At 41.0% G+C, this 17620-nt stretch overlaps 1 protein-coding gene across 1 annotated transcript in view; it reads right to left on the minus strand.

Annotated features, from left to right (window-relative positions):
- Positions 1 to 2475: 2475 nt before the first annotated feature.
- Positions 2476 to 17620, minus strand: part of T265_12798 (hypothetical protein) — a gene marked incomplete at both ends in the record, with an annotated part of 44725 nt that continues 29580 nt past the window's right edge. Inside the window, 5 exons of the mRNA XM_009165576.1 lie at positions 2476 to 3135; positions 9746 to 9931; positions 10827 to 10942; positions 12197 to 12309; positions 16227 to 16622. Coding sequence (XP_009163840.1) covers positions 2898 to 3135; positions 9746 to 9931; positions 10827 to 10942; positions 12197 to 12309; positions 16227 to 16622 — 1049 coding nt within the window. The remainder of the gene's footprint in view (positions 3136 to 9745; positions 9932 to 10826; positions 10943 to 12196; positions 12310 to 16226; positions 16623 to 17620) is intronic.

Consider the following 17620-nt stretch of genomic DNA (forward strand, 5'->3'; position numbering starts at 1 on the left):
TTGTGAAAGGCATGGTATATCGGTTAGAGTTCTGATGCATATCATGATAATTGAGTGTTGAGTAGTGTGTGTATAGTCGGCGTAATAAATCTGATCCGCGGTGCTTGAATCAACCAGATCGACATGTGATAGGGAGTCAGTTGCCTAGACGTGACGTGTGTATTAAGCAAAACATCAACGTCATTCTAATCTTCTTGCTGACACATCACTCATAAGGTTCCGGACACCGCCAGCCAGTTAGGTCCTTCTTGAGACTCGTTTGGTCGGCGTAGTTCCAGAGTTTACAGCAATATTTTGAACATCAAGATCTTGAAACCACCCACAATCAAATTAAAGCAGTGAATCATCAGGGGTAAACAATGGTTTTATACTGCCAACGACGATGATTTGCAGATTGATTTGTTGGGAACAAGGAACTCAACTGAATCTATTCAGCAACCAAATGAGTAGTACATTAAACCCCGAATATCGTTCTATAACAAATGCATGAGGCGGCCTTTCTGTAACACATTCAGACGAAAGATATCCCAGACAAGTTTTCCAGCTGAGTTCCTCGTTCATACCAAAGTAGTCTACAAATGGGTACTTTTCACCGATTGACCCAATTCATTCAGTTTCACCAATCATAGTTGTCATCTCCCGTTGGGTATGTTACAAAGCAAAACAGGCTACGTAAATCTCAAAGTCTGTTTTTGGTGGACTTTAGTTGCAGAGTGAAAGGCGTGTTGATAATTTTGTGACTTAGGCTGGTACGGTGAAGCGGAGCCGCCAGCAAAAGTTATTTTTTTATAAGGTGACCCATCGGTCTGATTGTGGTGAGCACGGAAGCCAACCGACACTCTAGATGAATCACTTACGTCAGTAGATTTGCCCTATATCCCACGCCACTGTCTACCAATATCACATTACATTGTGGCAACCTTTCGATTATCCAATACACACGGAAAAGAACACAGGATATGGGGCCGGATATAATGGACCTTGCTAACACACGCTACGGTTGTTTGTTGTTCGAAGCTGTGGGTAGAAGAGTTTCGTTCACTTCAGCAAAAAAGCAAAAAACACTGACTAAAAAATCAGAAGAAAACGAGGAAGTTAACACATTTCATGTATGGAAAATCTAGTTTGAAGTACGAGTTTATTGCTTATTCCGGGTAAACGAAAGCTTAGGACATGCATATCCAGTTACCTGATTACCACAATCACCAACGGTTTGATAAGATATGTAGTGTTTTCTACTTGTAAACGGATGAAAAGCCGTCTGTGAAAGTTACGACTGGAGAGATGCTTTCTCACTTTTTATACAGACCGGGTAAGTAGCCACTTTGGTGACTGTCCCAACGCCTTGTACGAGCGTACTTTCAGACTTGGTTTTTTATGCTTAGATCACGCGCATCATTTGTTACGGTCACCAACATGCCAATTTCACTGGTTTAAATTTGCCTCTGAAGACAACGACCGAGTCTGAATGATTTTTTCCAACAAGGATGACCTGGACTAGCTATCTTTGACGGCCTGACCAGACCAGAAAGCTGTGTACAGTGTAACTCTTCGCAATTGTTGCCTCACATTTAACAACCGAGAACCTTCTCGCTTTCTATACGTGAACTTTAGATGATCAAAAAACTGACCGAATCCATTCGTGCTCGTTTCAGTGGCTAGTTTGACTGAGGTATCTTCTCAGCGCAATGATTAGAAGTGGAGCACACTGAAACAGTGCTCTGAGAATAACAATTTGCATGATGTTCCTGAAATGAAATGTAAAGACGATGATTCTTAGTTGCCATGGGATGTGGTGAACCGTCATCGGTTAAATAACTACTAGACTGAGCGGACCGGCCGCACGATCAGTCATAACATAAGTGTGGACCTCTTAGGTTATCAGCTTGTCAACAACTAGCCGACAAATGGATGAGAGTTGCAAAAAACGTGCAACAATTAGCCGCACGGTCGTTGGTTTGTTCGCTAAGTTACCTCTATGGTTGACCACATGTTTCTTCTTGCGTGTTTGACGTATGAATACATTCGCATTCGGCCTCAAACTTCATCTGTCCAACCAAATATGCTTGGTGTTATTATTTGGCGAGGGGTCTGTTCACGCAGTAGAACAGGCTGTGTAAATAGTCGAGAAGCTCCTGGCTGGCTGGACGTGTGACCACAACCATCACGTGCGTTATCTTTGTTGCACCCCTGCAATTTGGAAAGAATATGTGTTGTCCAGCGCCAGCAGAAGACTGTCTGTCAGTGTCAACAGTCGTCTTCTCACGGCGTTTTCACCTGGACAGATTAGGACAACATCCGGATGGGTAATCACTCCTATTTTATCTACTATTCTCACCACAATAGATATGAATCAGAAAACACACTACTGCTTACAATGTAGTCTAGATTTTCATGTTCTAAGTAACCGTGTGAACTTATTTGCACATTTGTCAGTACTGGAGACATTTTGAGATTAGTCTGTGACGTTTTAAGACGATTTCCGTTTGTACGATATTGTAATCAGTGAAGTTACGGGTGACTGGGCAAGGGTAAGGTAATCAAAATAGATCACGTAACAAAATTATCAATGTCAATTCAAGTGTTGCATGAGCAAACAAGTATACGGGGGTAAGTGCAATTCTGTACAATATTTATGACAGTAAATCGCACAGACTGGGCGAGATTTGAGGAAGCACTTTTGTGAGTGGATACATGGGCTATTCCATCCGAAAATATTTGGTCAACTCGATACACAGTCACTGTTTCATAGGCCAGGGATGTGACTAGAAAACAGGTTTTTTCACTCTGAAATATTCTGTAACCAGTTAATCATAAAAAATGACACAAAATTCTGTTCACCGTAGAAGGAGAATGTGGCAGAGTGAATTTGAACGTTGCTCAGGCAGCTCATCCATTTAAACGAGAAAATTGAATCCGTACATGAGTAGGGCGGACAAGAGACCGGATGCTGGAACGGTGACCAACCATGCAATCAGAATATTTCGAAATATTCCCCAATTAACTCTGTCTCGCCCTTTCGCTCTCCCGACACCCACCACCGACCCAACTTTACAATGCGTTGTGGAGATGGGCAATCCGACCTTACTGGCAATCAACACCGTTAGGGCCGCGCCGATTTCAATGCAAACGCCGCTAAATTGAAAGTTGAAAAAGGGTTGACAGTGCATTATGAATGCAGCACAGAATTTAATCACAAAAGCCTTTCCAAAAAACCCTACTGTAGACAAAGTTTACGTGGATAAATTCCGTCCAGGATTAGCTCTCAAGGACCTAGTGGAACAGCTGGCTACTGGTAAAGACCTTTGAGTGAACTCCAGTAAATCTGTTGCACTCGCTGGCCAAAAATAATTCAGATTTAAAACAATGTGTCACAACTGGCGTGGCACAGAGAGTAACTTTCAGGCGCCCGCTTAATACCAGGAGGAGAGAAAACTCCAATCAAGCGCAGTATGCCTTCTGTCAACTACATTTCTGTCCCTAAAAATCCTAAAGAGAATATAATCATATTGCCTTCTACAGAAACAAAATTTTATGCTCACGATCAAGAAGCTTCGAACAGAAAATGTATCTGGGATAAAAGTTACTTTCTTTGTGAAAGTTTAACAGTTGCGTACTCCGGAGCATTTCTAGTGTCGGTGATCAACGGACACGCAACAAAACGCCTAGTTTCACAAGCTAGCCACACCAGACACTACTGAGACCAACAAGGAATCGGTAAATGCAAAAGCTCTGTCATTTACAGTCGTGCTGTCTGGCTGAGAGTCGTTACAACTGTGAAACCAGTTTATTCTCGCACCTCTGATGGCCGAATTCACAATAAGTGAGCAAACAAGCAGTTAACAGAGGAAATAAGGAGTAGGTTAGCAAGTAGATGAGCAAATTAACAAGTAAGTGGACTCCTGAGTGTGTGTGTGTGTGACTAAGGAATTAGTCAGTACAAATTACACATCTACTCACAACTCTATATTCACTTTCAAACGCCACGTGGTCCAAAGCTGACCATGAATAGCTATTATCATCATCGACAGCATGACTTCAGTGTTCAGCACCGATCTTCACTGCCGTAACACCAATGGGTCACTACCATGCATGGCCAATGGACATCGAATAGTTTCATTCCTGAATCTGAGCTCTAAAGTGTCACGCACCAGCGCAAAGTAAACAATATTTTAATCTCGTTTACGTGACACCATCCACAGAGTTGATGAGAATTCTTGACTTTAGTTACTTGATACGTGTTTTCTCGGGCTACCCGGGGAATGAAATTCTCTTCGTCAACACGTTAACGCCAACGGTCAAGGACGACAAATTTACCCCCAACTTTCTCGCATGTGTATGGCTCTGATAGACAAAAGAGTGAGCATAACGATGAGAAGTTAGGTATTCTTCTGGTGAATGTCAGCGCGCTGAGGAATTCGGCTACGTATCTTTGTTTTTCACGCCAGCGCCTCACGTATATGACCCTGGTCATTCGATAAAAGTTAAAACGAAGATGATTACTAGAAAACTGACCAAGTGCATAGATGGAGTATTTCTTTGGTTGATCTCAGATTAGCTTCTGCAACGCATATTCTGTATGAAGTAAAATAGGCGCAAGAATATGCAGCAAATCAGTAGCTCGAAAAACGCTGACTGAAGTGCCGACCACACTCGCAACTCACCCCTTGAAAAAACGCTTTAGGTAGAGGAACAGATGTGTTATTGAGTGAGAATGCTGGCAAGGAGTTAATCATTTACCCAGACCCAAATTTGTTTTCTGTTGGTGATATACATATGGCTGCGAAATGCTACCGATTGTTCAGAAACATCGATGAAAGTGATTTTTACTCGACACTTAACAAACATGCAATACAACACAATTATCAGACTTCTGGGTATTTCCAAGCAGAATGAGTAGGCTCCAAACCAAGTTCCACTGTTGGGGATGTGCTACACTCTCTTACTTTGAGATGCACTGAAGCTTTTCACAGGATGTTTCGAGAAAATATTCAGGACCACTTGATGGGAAATATGTACGATCTTTTTGGCTCACTGAAAATGTATCTCTTCTCAGAATACTCCTCTGAGTTGTGCTTCATTGAGAAAGGGTGATACTGCAGACTACTAGATGAATCGAGATCGCCGACTCATAAGCTGTCAGTCAGATTTTGCTGTTCATTGCTACGCTCTGAGCGTTGCGTCTCACAGAGCATGCAACTTTGCTTTTCGCAGTTGTCAACTCGTCTTCAAACAACCTAGTGGTTACGAAATTATAGTTTTACCATAGAAAACCGCAGGTTTTTCGAGTAGGCTAGTGAAAAAAGATGAGATTGCTATATAAAAGTTTGATGATTCAACAATATGGGACTGAAAACAGCATCCTTTAGACTTTTCCGGTTCGCATTCGGAAAGAGCATGAAAACGCTGTCACCAAGTTGTCTGATACAGTGCGCCATCAAATTGACCACAGTCGAATAGTCCTTTGTGTGAATTTGGGGCCAGGTTGAGATTGGACAAAGAGGATTCAGTTACGGTCAATAGACAGGCCCGATTGATTGCATTTCAGTGAGTTGACCGGTTACAGGTTACCATGGCTCTTTAAGAATGCTTGCTTCCGCAACATCATGGAATCGTCGGCGCATAACAATCAACGGTTTTAAAGTGTGGTTGTAGTGAATAAAACATACAAATGGAAACCGTTTTGTTGAAATTTTTTCACTTGAACTGAATATCCCTCCCCTTATGGACGTATCACAATTGCTGGTAAAAACTCGGGAACGTTCGTTGGTAAGCTGATTGCAGGGAATTCATCAGTAATCGACATGTTGTCAGGGCACGGAGTGAAGTGTAGCTATGAGTCAGTGGTTGTGCCTTGAATCGTGGTGCATGTAGGTCAATTATGTCCTGCTAGCCGGAGCTAATCATTGATCACCGTTGGTTTTTCAGTCTGGCAGTTCTATTGGTTGGTCTGTTGTCGTGGTCTTGATTGGTCCGTGACCGTTTATCTTTGAACTTGGTCGCTCCTCCTCTCGTCCTCCCGTCGGTACTGGGACGACTTCTTTCTTCGAATACTCAGGATTCCACTTTGTGATCTTCGCTGATCTGACTCCAACGAGTTTGCTAATTCGACAGTCGTCTGTTTTTAAATATTCCTGTTTGTGTATTGGACAGTCGCACGTCTAGTTTGACCCACCCGTGCGACGATTGAATCAGAAACTAACCAAGTCGCCAACTGAGTACAACGGAACAAAAACTTTCAATTAAAGGACTGAACTTCAAATCCAAGCACACGTACCACAATGATCACTTAGTCAGCTTGAAATACGCTTTGAAAACAACTAGAATGTCCGTTGAGTTTCAAAAACAGATCTGACAAACAATCTTACTGATGGTCATACGGAGAAAAAACAACCAATTTTCGAACAAGTACGAAGCGCACACAGAAGCTTACAAACGGATAAAACAATCGTAATGTTACCGATGGGAAAAGACAGTGGCAGCAAACAAAGCGATGTACGTTGGAACGACCCGAAACTGCCAAGTGGCACGTCTATCCACAGGTCAATCAGTCGTGACCCCACTTCAAAAACTCATCTGTCTAATCAACATGACTCTCAGAAACACCAAAACACACACGAAATGATGGGAATCAAAGCCTATGACACCAATATTGCGCAATCATACAAGCTACCAAAAGTATACAAAGTAGAAAGTCCAACTGGACAAATCAACTCACTTCCGGAAACTCCATTTTTAAATTAACTAGAGACTTTTGGATGAGAGTTAAATGCCCTTTTACCGGGTTGGAACAAACAACCAAAAATACTGGCCGATTTCTATGCAAACTATCGGACGTCAATTAAAAGGATGACGAAGTCATGCTTTCGTTTGACGTCACATGAATATTCACCTAAATCACCCACAAGCTGGCCGGAGACACAATGACGATATTGCTTCGGAAGAATCCAAAAACACGATGAAAACCATGAAATCCGGAAGTTTCTACAGTTTTTTGGACTTCCCCGTGGATACATATTTTGACTATGACGGATTATTACATCAACAACTGAAAGGGACTGCGATGGGATTTCCACATGAAGAAATATTGCTGAAGTCGTAATGTAAAAAGCAGAGTGTGCAATATTACCGACTGTCAATCTGAAGTTATTGGTCCGTTACGTAGATGACACTCATGTTGTCACGAAAAGAATATCAGTACATAATATTACTTTCGAAAAACAATACTATGTTTACAACTGAATCTGAAAGAGACAACCGACTACAACAGCTGGACGTTTAAGAGAATAGAAAGGTGCATGGGATGCTTTCGTATACCGAAAATGAACACACGAATAAAATACCGCAATACAATAGGAACTATCCACTAGACCACAAGACGGGCAGCCTTCAAGCCGTATTCCAGAGCGCAGAGATATATTACAGCACCACACAACTGAGAAAGAAGAAAGACAAAGATCTCTCCGGAGTATTCCAGAACAATGAATATCCGAGGAATATTGTTGAGAGGAACTTGAGGAAGGTGTCAAAACAACAGTAAAAGCAAGGACAAGCGAACACAATGGTAGATATTCTGTGAGCTAAGATTACATCTGAGCTTACAATCAGGTGTTTAGGTCAGAAAGAAATTATTGCAGCCCAAAGCCGAACGTCGCTTCATAAAAACTGATTTCAAGAACAAAGGACATCACTGGCAAACCAAAAGAAACGATATGATATACCGAATCAAGTGCAGCAACTGCAAAATATTCTGTGTTGAAGAAACCAGCAGGAAATAATATGTACGAGGACAAAGACACAGCGCGATCATCATCACAGAGGACTCTCAAACATTGATATCCATACATGACGACCAAGAAGGCCACATATTCAATCTGAGAAGCGCAAACAGTATGTTGGCACGCGGAGACACGAAACAAGGAAGGAGATTTCTGGTATTGCATGACGAATTCGGTCAACCGACTAGTTGAAATACATCCATCCAAAACGTACAAAGGTAAAACATCACAAAAATACTCAAAAACAGACGACTATCGGATTAGCAAACTCGTTGATCAACAAAGGTCACAAAGTGGAATCCTGAGTAGTCGAAGAAAGAGGTCATCACAGCATCGACGGGAGGACGAGAGCAGAAGCGATCAAGCTCAAAGGTACACGGTCATCGACCAATCAAGACCATGATAACAGACTAACCAATAGAACTGCCAGACTGAAAAACCAACTGTGATCAAGGATTAACTCCGGCTAGCAGGATATATATTAACCTACGCTACTCAATACACAACCACTGACCCATAGCTACACTCTGTTCCGTTCCCTGACAACATATTGATAAGGTCACCTCGATTGGTGAGGGCACTTTCACTCTTAAGTTACCCAGCTTAGAGACCGGAACCGATGAGCATCTAAGTTACTTGAGCTACCAGCATTCTCAGCAGTTGCTACTCATGAGGATTGTTATGGGGCACACACTTCAAACGAAGGATTACACGGCCAGTGAAAATTCCATGACCTCACCGGGTTCGTTTCAAGAAGCGGTTGAAATGTATGACCTATTTCATGTTTTTTTCAGTAAGAACGAATTTCGAGTTGTGTAACGTGTAGTAGCTATTTTGATCACACCTAAACTTGCCTAAGTGAATATTTGGAGGTGTAGGCAACTCAGAATGATTGTGCTAATATAGTACCAAGTCCCTTCCCCGTCCACCTTTATTTTCTCAAATAAACCATAGTTGTACGACAGTGAAGCATCGGTGTTGAACATTGATTTCATGCTGTCGGCGATGATTAAGTGGTTTAGAAAACTTTATCCTGGGGTTCTTGAAGCACACGTTTGAAATATTTAGGTTGCTTGTCCAGAGTGGAAGCATTTGTCTCACAGACGACTAGAACGTATCGATCACGATTCTCACTAATCTGGTTATCCACTAAGTTTCAACACATGGCTTCACAAAACGCAGTGTAATCCATGAGAAGTTGTTTCGACTGCGACAGCTGTTCAGAATTCCGTATTTCCCCAGAATACTTTTTGCTGCAATGAACAAACACAAGTTTACTGAACCCGCAGGACCTGCACGGGAATCACCGTAGTAGTCCCTCATCCGAAGAAAAGTCCTTTCTCTGAAGAGTCAAGATCAGAACGGACTATGCGACCACACTGGGGATGATATCTCCGTTCCCAGGAGAGATCAGGTGTCTTTCGTTACCTAGTTTTATGGAGTCATTTATGTCTTTGGCGATTTTTACGCTGAACGTGCCATTAACATCCATTTTGTACCATATAAAGATACTAGAGTAACCAGCGATTTACTGTAATGTGTGCCTAGTTTTTTTTAGTCCGTGTTTCATGGATGGAGCTTAGAAGTCAGAGTTCTCTTAGCCTTAACCATAGTCCTGGCACTAACTGGCCTAACAGACCGAGTTGGGTTGCGACCAGATGAACCATTGACCGTGGAGCCACTTCAGGACTGGATAGGCTTCTCAATTTGAACAACTTCCGAGTTGGCTGCTGGTGAATGCGGTGCTCTGACAAACGAAAATTCATCTAGTGTCCATTTGGACATTCCACAGCACATTCTACACAGGCTTTTCGAAACAGTAGAGGCTATATACACGGAAAGTTGAAAAACCTCTTTACCCACAGTGATGTCGTTTATAGACTACTGTATTAATAATTTCAATCAAAGCTTAACTGCAGATTGCATTGCTGAATAACGACATTAGGGACGGAACTAATACGACTTACGTAGACGGTGTGATCTGAGTCAAATCTTCACCCAGTGTCTGTATTACGCGGCGACCCCATATCCAGAGTCCAATAGCTATACCAAATCCTCCATAGATGAGGATCCATAAGGGAATGGGCATTTTGGAATTAACCGTCTGAGTGACACCGACAATCCAAAGACCAATCAAAGGCCCAATGGCATTACTGAAACGAGCGACAAAAGGTAATGCTGAAAGGACGGACTTGTGGTTCCCCCAAAGGAAGCAAAATCAGTGTTCTATACGGTATAACAACTGAAGTGCAACGGGGTTTCGTACGACATAGAACACGATGAATTCTGGGGAATCGGAGAACCCAAACTTAGACTTAAGGAAGAAGATGATACTGTGAATGTAGACGTAGAGATTTGACACTTGAGAAAGTTCATTACTTCACTCAGGCTCAGATTTGTCGCCCGCTCCTCAAATCTGCGATTGTATAATTATTTTCTACTGGAGATAGATAACTGAAAATCAAGTTACAATACGTTATCGCATAGATATCGCATTTGAAGTGGTGGTGAAAATAGCATTAAACGGCCCGGTGCTTGGCTGTAGTGGTGAATAATCTCTGTTACACTTTACCACTCCTATGCACCTCGACCGCATTTTCAGCGATTATGGGAAAACAGGAACTAAGGAGTTCCCTGGTTTCCATTTTATTCCTTGCACAAAGTACATATGGTCCACAAGAACTATAATTAGGCTAGTGGCGGTCACGGATTTTCAGCATCCTAATCTCTCCAGACTTTGCAGGTAGTGTCGAAATTCATTCTTGACCCCAACATTGAAGCGATCAGACAAACAAGACAAATGGGCTTCACTCAATTAGATTTGCGATGTCGGCTCACCCTAATAATAGTTCGCATGTCATTCAGGATTAGGGTACATAATTAAGCCCTTGATTTCTAGGAAAGGTTGGGATGAACCAGAATCAATAAAAATCAATAAAGTAAAAACCTCAATGTCAAAAAGGCAAGCGCACTTTATGTTCACTTATTTAATTAGATGTTGAAACCAGGTGGGAGTGAGAAGTGCTCATCAATGACCTTTTTGCTTACCTCACATCATTCCCACCGTGAGCAAAGGACCCGAATACAGCGGTAACTATCTGAAGAAGGGAGAAAACTCGACTTTCCACAGTCCGCGCCCTGTAAGATTCATGTTCCTCGGTATCCTAGGGATAAAAGACAGTGAAGTAGGGAAGAGAACGTCAAACGTAAGGTTTAGTCCACAGGATTCAGTGTAGAAGTTTATAACGTGTAATATCGAATCTGCCTTCAAGGGGTAGTTCCATTTTAAGCCAGCGTCCCGCGCAATCTTCGTCCAACAGACCAACTAGTTTTTACTACCGAAAACAGAGACAACATTTTGCCTACTCATTAGTAGCAAGGAATATTAAATTCCACAGGTTCACTGTTTTCCGGGTAGCTTCTAACATCAAGAGCAGATAATCTTCCGTAATTTCCATAAAGTCGTGACAGCATGCCAAAAAGTAGTAATCAGCCGATTTGAATGTCATTGGGGCCTCGATGTCAAACCAAAAAGTAAGTTTCGTAATTCTCAGTGCCTTGAGAATGAAGTCGGTTCATGCGTATTTCACTGAGAATTATTTAATTCTACAAGTGAAAGGAAGAAGGCCTTCGCTGCGGAGTTATTTATTAGAAAATGCCAACTGAATAGTTACAGACTATTGGACAGCGAAGTGAAACTCTCACATGCACCTTGTTTACAAAAACTGAACATCCATCTTCTCTTGAACGCGCCTTCCTAAAATTTCCTGGATATTCATTGACTGTTGCTAAAATCCAAGCGAATGCTACAAAGCAACTCCACAAATTCCGCAATAGATCTCACTTTTCAAGAGGCGCAGAGCAGGTTTACGAGAAAATATATTACTCGCATGTCATCCCCATCAGTAGCATCATCGTTACACAAGTATTACAGAGTTCGAATTCACAAAGACAGGCAATCAGAGTAAATATCAGATCCTGCGAGCGGAAAATTGTAAATGCCAAATTTTTAGATCTTGTCTGTATGGTCCCGTACCGTTTTCCCGAAGCTGTGAAATCTGATCAGGGTCCACTTTTCAGTAAGAAAGTTTAATACTTTTTTCGGACAGAGTCTCTATACCCTTGTCTAACGTTGAACTACGCGATACCGATCATCACCAATTAGTCGCTTGATCAAACCCACATTAGGCACACACAGCATAATACGTGTTCGCCTCCGGTTCACTTTTTGACTGAATTTATTGCAGAATTGGGACAGAACACAGGCCAGCTTGCCAATAGGTTCCACAGGTGGCTTTCAAGGTCGGGTAGGGACACGGACACTTCCAACCAATCAACATACTAATATGCAACGGAAGATGTTGGATTGGTCAAGCTTTTATGAAAATGAGGGTTGACGTTACAACGAGAAAACAAACCATGCTATTCATTTGAGTTCCTCCAGACTCAGCGCTTTCTTGTTGCTCGTTTGACGGAATTGCATCCTTTTTCGGCAGCGAGTTTTCCACCGATACTGCTTCTATTTCGAGAACTACAGGAAAGAAAAATAAACCCGCATTAATCTATGCTACTTTCAAACGGAGATTATGGTTTTGAAAATAAATTACTGCCGAATATCCGGCAGTACAAGGCTTTTTATTCATTCGATAAGACAGTTTAGAATTGGAGAAATAGGTGTCCGAAAAGTGTCGGACACCTGACTGGAGTAACGACAAATGATCTTTACTTGCCTTAACTGTTTGAATCAAACGCATCAAGCAAGGTTACTCGAGGACTGCGTCTACCTGATCATCCACAAGAAGGGTGAAATCGGTTGTGGACTGTCAAAGCATTTTTAGCAATCTTGTGAGTAGTTTCCTTAATGAAGGTTACATACTACTTGATTAGAGCGCTAAATTGAGTGAAACCGGGACACACAACTGGAATGACTTTTCCTTGGATAACTATACCAGAGCGAATTGCTATTACAAGCAGGGGATTCGGCACAGCATCATTTCAGGTCCTATACCGTCATCCGGTTTGCTAAGATAATTAGCTAGCTATGCACTTCCTGTTGACTTTTCCTATCTACCTGTTTTGTTCTCTTTGATTTATATGAAAAGCAGCGAGACCACATTGTTCGAGGAACAAGTGCAGCCAACTGGTCACATGTGGCACAACGTGCTGTCGAAAACAAGCCAACAATAAGAGGAATAGCCTTCGTATGATGTAAAAAATATGTCGAAAATGCTCAGTCGTAGTTACACATTTGATAAAACCGGACTGAATCGCCAAACGCTTTTCACCTTTAAATCGTCGAAATGATTTCTGAACGTATTCTAAAAGTAAGTAAAGGTTTATTGGTCACACGCCTGAAAGTGGAGGCCGGAGTATGCTCAGTCATGAGTTGTTTGCAATGATATTCCGTCAGATTTTCAATCCCGCACGATATCAGGAACATTTGAGGGTGAAATAATCCGTCCTACCTATGCAAGCGCACTTCAGGATTTTTGGACAAGAAGGCGCATGATCCACAGATTTACTTTCGAAAAAATCATTTGGAAAGTTCAGCGTCTCCATTGTGTTTCCAGGATTCTGTAAACTTTATATCAGTAATCGTTAGCACCGTCACAGTAGCAGATCAGCACTTTATGACGTCTTTCCCCTTTGAAGAAAATCCTCTAAAAACCTGAGTCGTTCGTCTGGAGTAGCAGACACACAACTGATCTTTTATCGAGGGTTTGTGCTCCGCATACTTTGGAGAGCTACTAGCCTCGTTTGAAAACTGCGCTTCCTGACGTTCCGCTTACTTTTCATTGCATGTGTCGTATCAGACATGTGACCACTCACTTGCAAAGAAAGTTCAGTTGTCATGCTAGGTGTGCAGTACCGTGTTTGTGAACCGTCTGATCACAGCTAAACAGAAAACCACCGTGACAAACGGTGTTTGCGTTCCTTTATTTCTGGAAATTAAACCCTTTAGGGAGAAGTGGAGCTGATATTTCCAAGACTTGCGAATCCGCTAAGCAAGTTAGCAGGATGAGCAGTAAGCTGAGGTTTCGCAGAGGGAGGTCGATATCCGAGAAGGTGGGTAGATTGAGGGTGCCAAGGGATAAACGGTGGTTTTGAGCCCCAACGAATGACAACAATCATTTTAAAGTAATCAGTGATTTAATCCATAGTCCAATATAAGTTCCACTGTGGATACCCATTAGGTCACAGATCAGTACCAATAAGAATCAACCGCATGAGATCAAACGGTTTCAAGGAACATTTTTAGCCGAAATAGACAGACTGACTGATTGATTGATTGATTGATTGATTGATTGATTGATTGATTGATTGATTGATTGATTGATTGATTGATTGATTGATTGATTGATTGATTGATTGATTGATTGATTGATTGATTGATTGATTGATTGATTGATTGATTGATTGATTGATTGATTGATTGATTGATTGATTGATTGATTGATTGATTGATTGATTGATTGATTGATTGATTGATTGATTGATTGATTGATTGATTGATTGATTGATTGATTGATTGATTGATTGATTGATTGATTGATTGATTGATTGATTGATTGATTGATTGATTGATTGATTGATTGATTGATTGATTGATTGATTGATTGATTGATTGATTGATTGATTGATTGATTGATTGATTGATTGATTGATTGATTGATTGATTGATTGATTGATTGATTGATTGATTGATTGATTGATTGATTGATTGATTGATTGATTGATTGATTGATTGATTGATTGATTGATTGATTGATTGATTGATTGATTGATTGATTGATTGATTGATTGATTGATTGATTGATTGATTGATTGATTGATTGATTGATTGATTGATTGATTGATTGATTGATTGATTGATTGATTGATTGATTGATTGATTGATTGATTGATTGATTGATTGATTGATTGATTGATTGATTGATTGATTGATTGATTGATTGATTGATTGATTGATTGATTGATTGATTGATTGATTGATTGATTGATTGATTGATTGATTGATTGATTGATTGATTGATTGATTGATTGATTGATTGAATGTTTGATTGATTGATTGAATGATTGATTGATTGATTGGTTGATGCTGTTCCTCCATTGTTGAAATGGTTTTTGTAGGCATGCCGTCATGATGAACTGAACTGTTCTATCCAATTTCGGATTTTGTTTAATTGATTCAGTTCGCTCTTCCGGTGGTTTCGCAGAAGGTTATTTTCATTTTGGACTTGATGAAGGGTGCTGAAAGGACTACTCTGTCGTTCCTCATGTTTGGAGTTTCCTTATGGGTGACAGGAGGAACTCTGAAGGAAATTTTGCTTCGTAATCAAACGCGCTCCCCGCTTAAAAAGTGAATTGATCTGAATTGGTTTATTGCCATTTTTTCCTCAGATTCCCTGGGGAAAATCCTTGGTCGACGTCCCAGACAATCATTTAACCGAAAAAATCATTTTACTATTGAATTCATGAAACATCAAGTTATTATACTGTTTATCCCGTTAATTATGATTTCACTGCAATTTTTCCGCTATTCGTAAAGAATAATAAGCCATCTTTCCAATGAAGCTCATGAGCTTATGAACCGACTTTCCTCACCAGTTGCTTGAAATACATTTAAACTTTGTACTTGTATGGCAGTGCAGAATCACTTTCGAAGGTGATGTTGCCGATGAAGATGATAGTGGTGATGATGATGTGACCACTCGGTCCAGAGTCACTGGAGGCCAGCAATTGTTCAGACTCCATTCCTCCAACATTGGTCGCTCTAGAGTGAATGCGTTCGATTGATTCTGTAGGTAGTTACTTTACAGAATTCCCCTACACAGTAAAGTAATTTGGTGTCAAATTTGTCGTGTTCTCTCAATCGTATCTGCATTTTTGGAAATGTGTTGAACTTATAGGGTGAGCGTCAAGAATTGCCGGACATTACTGCCTAAAGTAACGGTCAACTAAAATTCTTGTATCAATAAATCAATCGGAGCAACTTCGGATGTACTTCTGGTGGAGCTAGAAAAAGTCAGATGCCTTCCGCCAAATCTCCACTTTGGCTTACATACCACAGAACAACTGTGAAGTTGAGATTCTGGTGTACTGCTCAACCAATTGAAAATCACCCACATTCCAGTTGTCAAGAGTCATGATTCATTCACCAACAGAAAAAATCATGAATTTAGCTGGGTAGACATCTACCGAAATTCTGGAGCTTCCCCATAGTAGGGCCTCTTGATTTCGTCTCTAAACAGTTTGAACTCTCCTTAAAACGCATCAGTACTGATGGATATTAATGTGCGTTGTTACGGGCGGTAAATTCTGAAACAGAAGTATAATTTACGTTAAAGTTTAACATCAAAGCCAAATAAGTACTATTGAACGTACAATACAGATTATAGAAAATGGTTAAGTCATGATAAAATTAAACTCCGGTGTAGGACTTTTCACCTTTTGGTACGGAAACTTCGGTTGCCCCTGGAAACGATGGGAAAGGTCTGGTCGGGTGCAGTTTCTTCACAGGCCATCGTGGTTTTTGCTCGGACTTTTGTTGCTTTCCTGTCTCATCTGATGAGTCTAGAACATGTGTGCTTTCTTCTTGTCTAGTGTTCGTTTCCACCTCAATGTCCGGCATCTTGTCATTTTGTTTATCGTAACTCGGTGGCAGCTGTTCTGATGGCATACTGTGATCGGCCTCCAACGAGCTCGTAGCAACCTTCTCTATTTGATTTGACGGGACTTCAGCTCCGGGTGAGCTAGTACTGTAACTGTGTGAGACGATGAGGACTCGAGTGGGACGAAGTTTAGACCAGGTTGTTTTCCATATTGGAATTGGCCCCGAATCAGCTAATAAGGGCGATAGTGATACTGTGCGTTAAATTCCGAGGATGTAGGATGTACCATTCTTTAGACGAGAATAATTATGTTTAGGCATACCGTGCAACAACCATGAATAACAAAGTGACATCACATTGAACCAAATACGAAACTGGGATGTATAATGACAGAAAACTTTGCTCTTTGCCACCAAAATCAATTCTATGAAACATGGGCATATGACTGATGACTGAAAGGCCAGGGCTCTTACTCAGAACAAACATTAGTTAGTTGTCATGGCGCCTATGAAGATGGAAGTTGTTCGACCTATCCCATGTCTTTATTGCACTGTGTTTAGTTGGAATTAGATCTGAGAAAGAAGGATAAACTAAACATTCCTCTCTTTCCGACTCTATCGGACTGATCGCATCTCCTGAAAATCATTCCAAAAGTCTAAAGTCATTTTAGAGGTTTCTAAAACGGTTGAAACAAATATGTGCCTGTTTTTTTCAAGTTACCCAAACTACTGAAAAAATGGGATAGAACCCAGCCACTGAAAATCCTAACTGGAATTTTCGCACTCACCAAGAATAGAAGTGAGAAAAACTTGGTAAAACCTATTTTTGTGGCGCTGATATCCCATGCATGTGGTGTCAAAGCTAGTTTTCCGACTTTTAAAACGACAGAATACGCCAACATCCCACGGGGAATTAATCATGCTTTATCTAATTTTCCACAATAGAACAGCGAAAAAGTTTGGCATGAAACGATCGACTCTAAAGACCTTTGGCACCTGTCCAGCCGGAAATTCTAATTATTGTTTGGAAGTACCGAACACATCAAATCAACGGAACGGGTTCCGGAGAAAACCCGGTTGACTTTTCCGATAAAATTAGTCAGTCAGTGATGGGACGTCACAAAAATACGAATGTGTTAAAATACTACGTATAATGAAGTAGCTCTGAAGGTTCAAAATAACATGTACAGCAATGTCGGAAGTTTCGATGTCCGGAGATTTGCAAGTACGG

This window comes from Opisthorchis viverrini (assembly GCF_000715545.1).
Source record: "Opisthorchis viverrini unplaced genomic scaffold opera_v5_16, whole genome shotgun sequence".
Lineage (NCBI taxonomy): Eukaryota > Metazoa > Platyhelminthes > Trematoda > Opisthorchiida > Opisthorchiidae > Opisthorchis > Opisthorchis viverrini.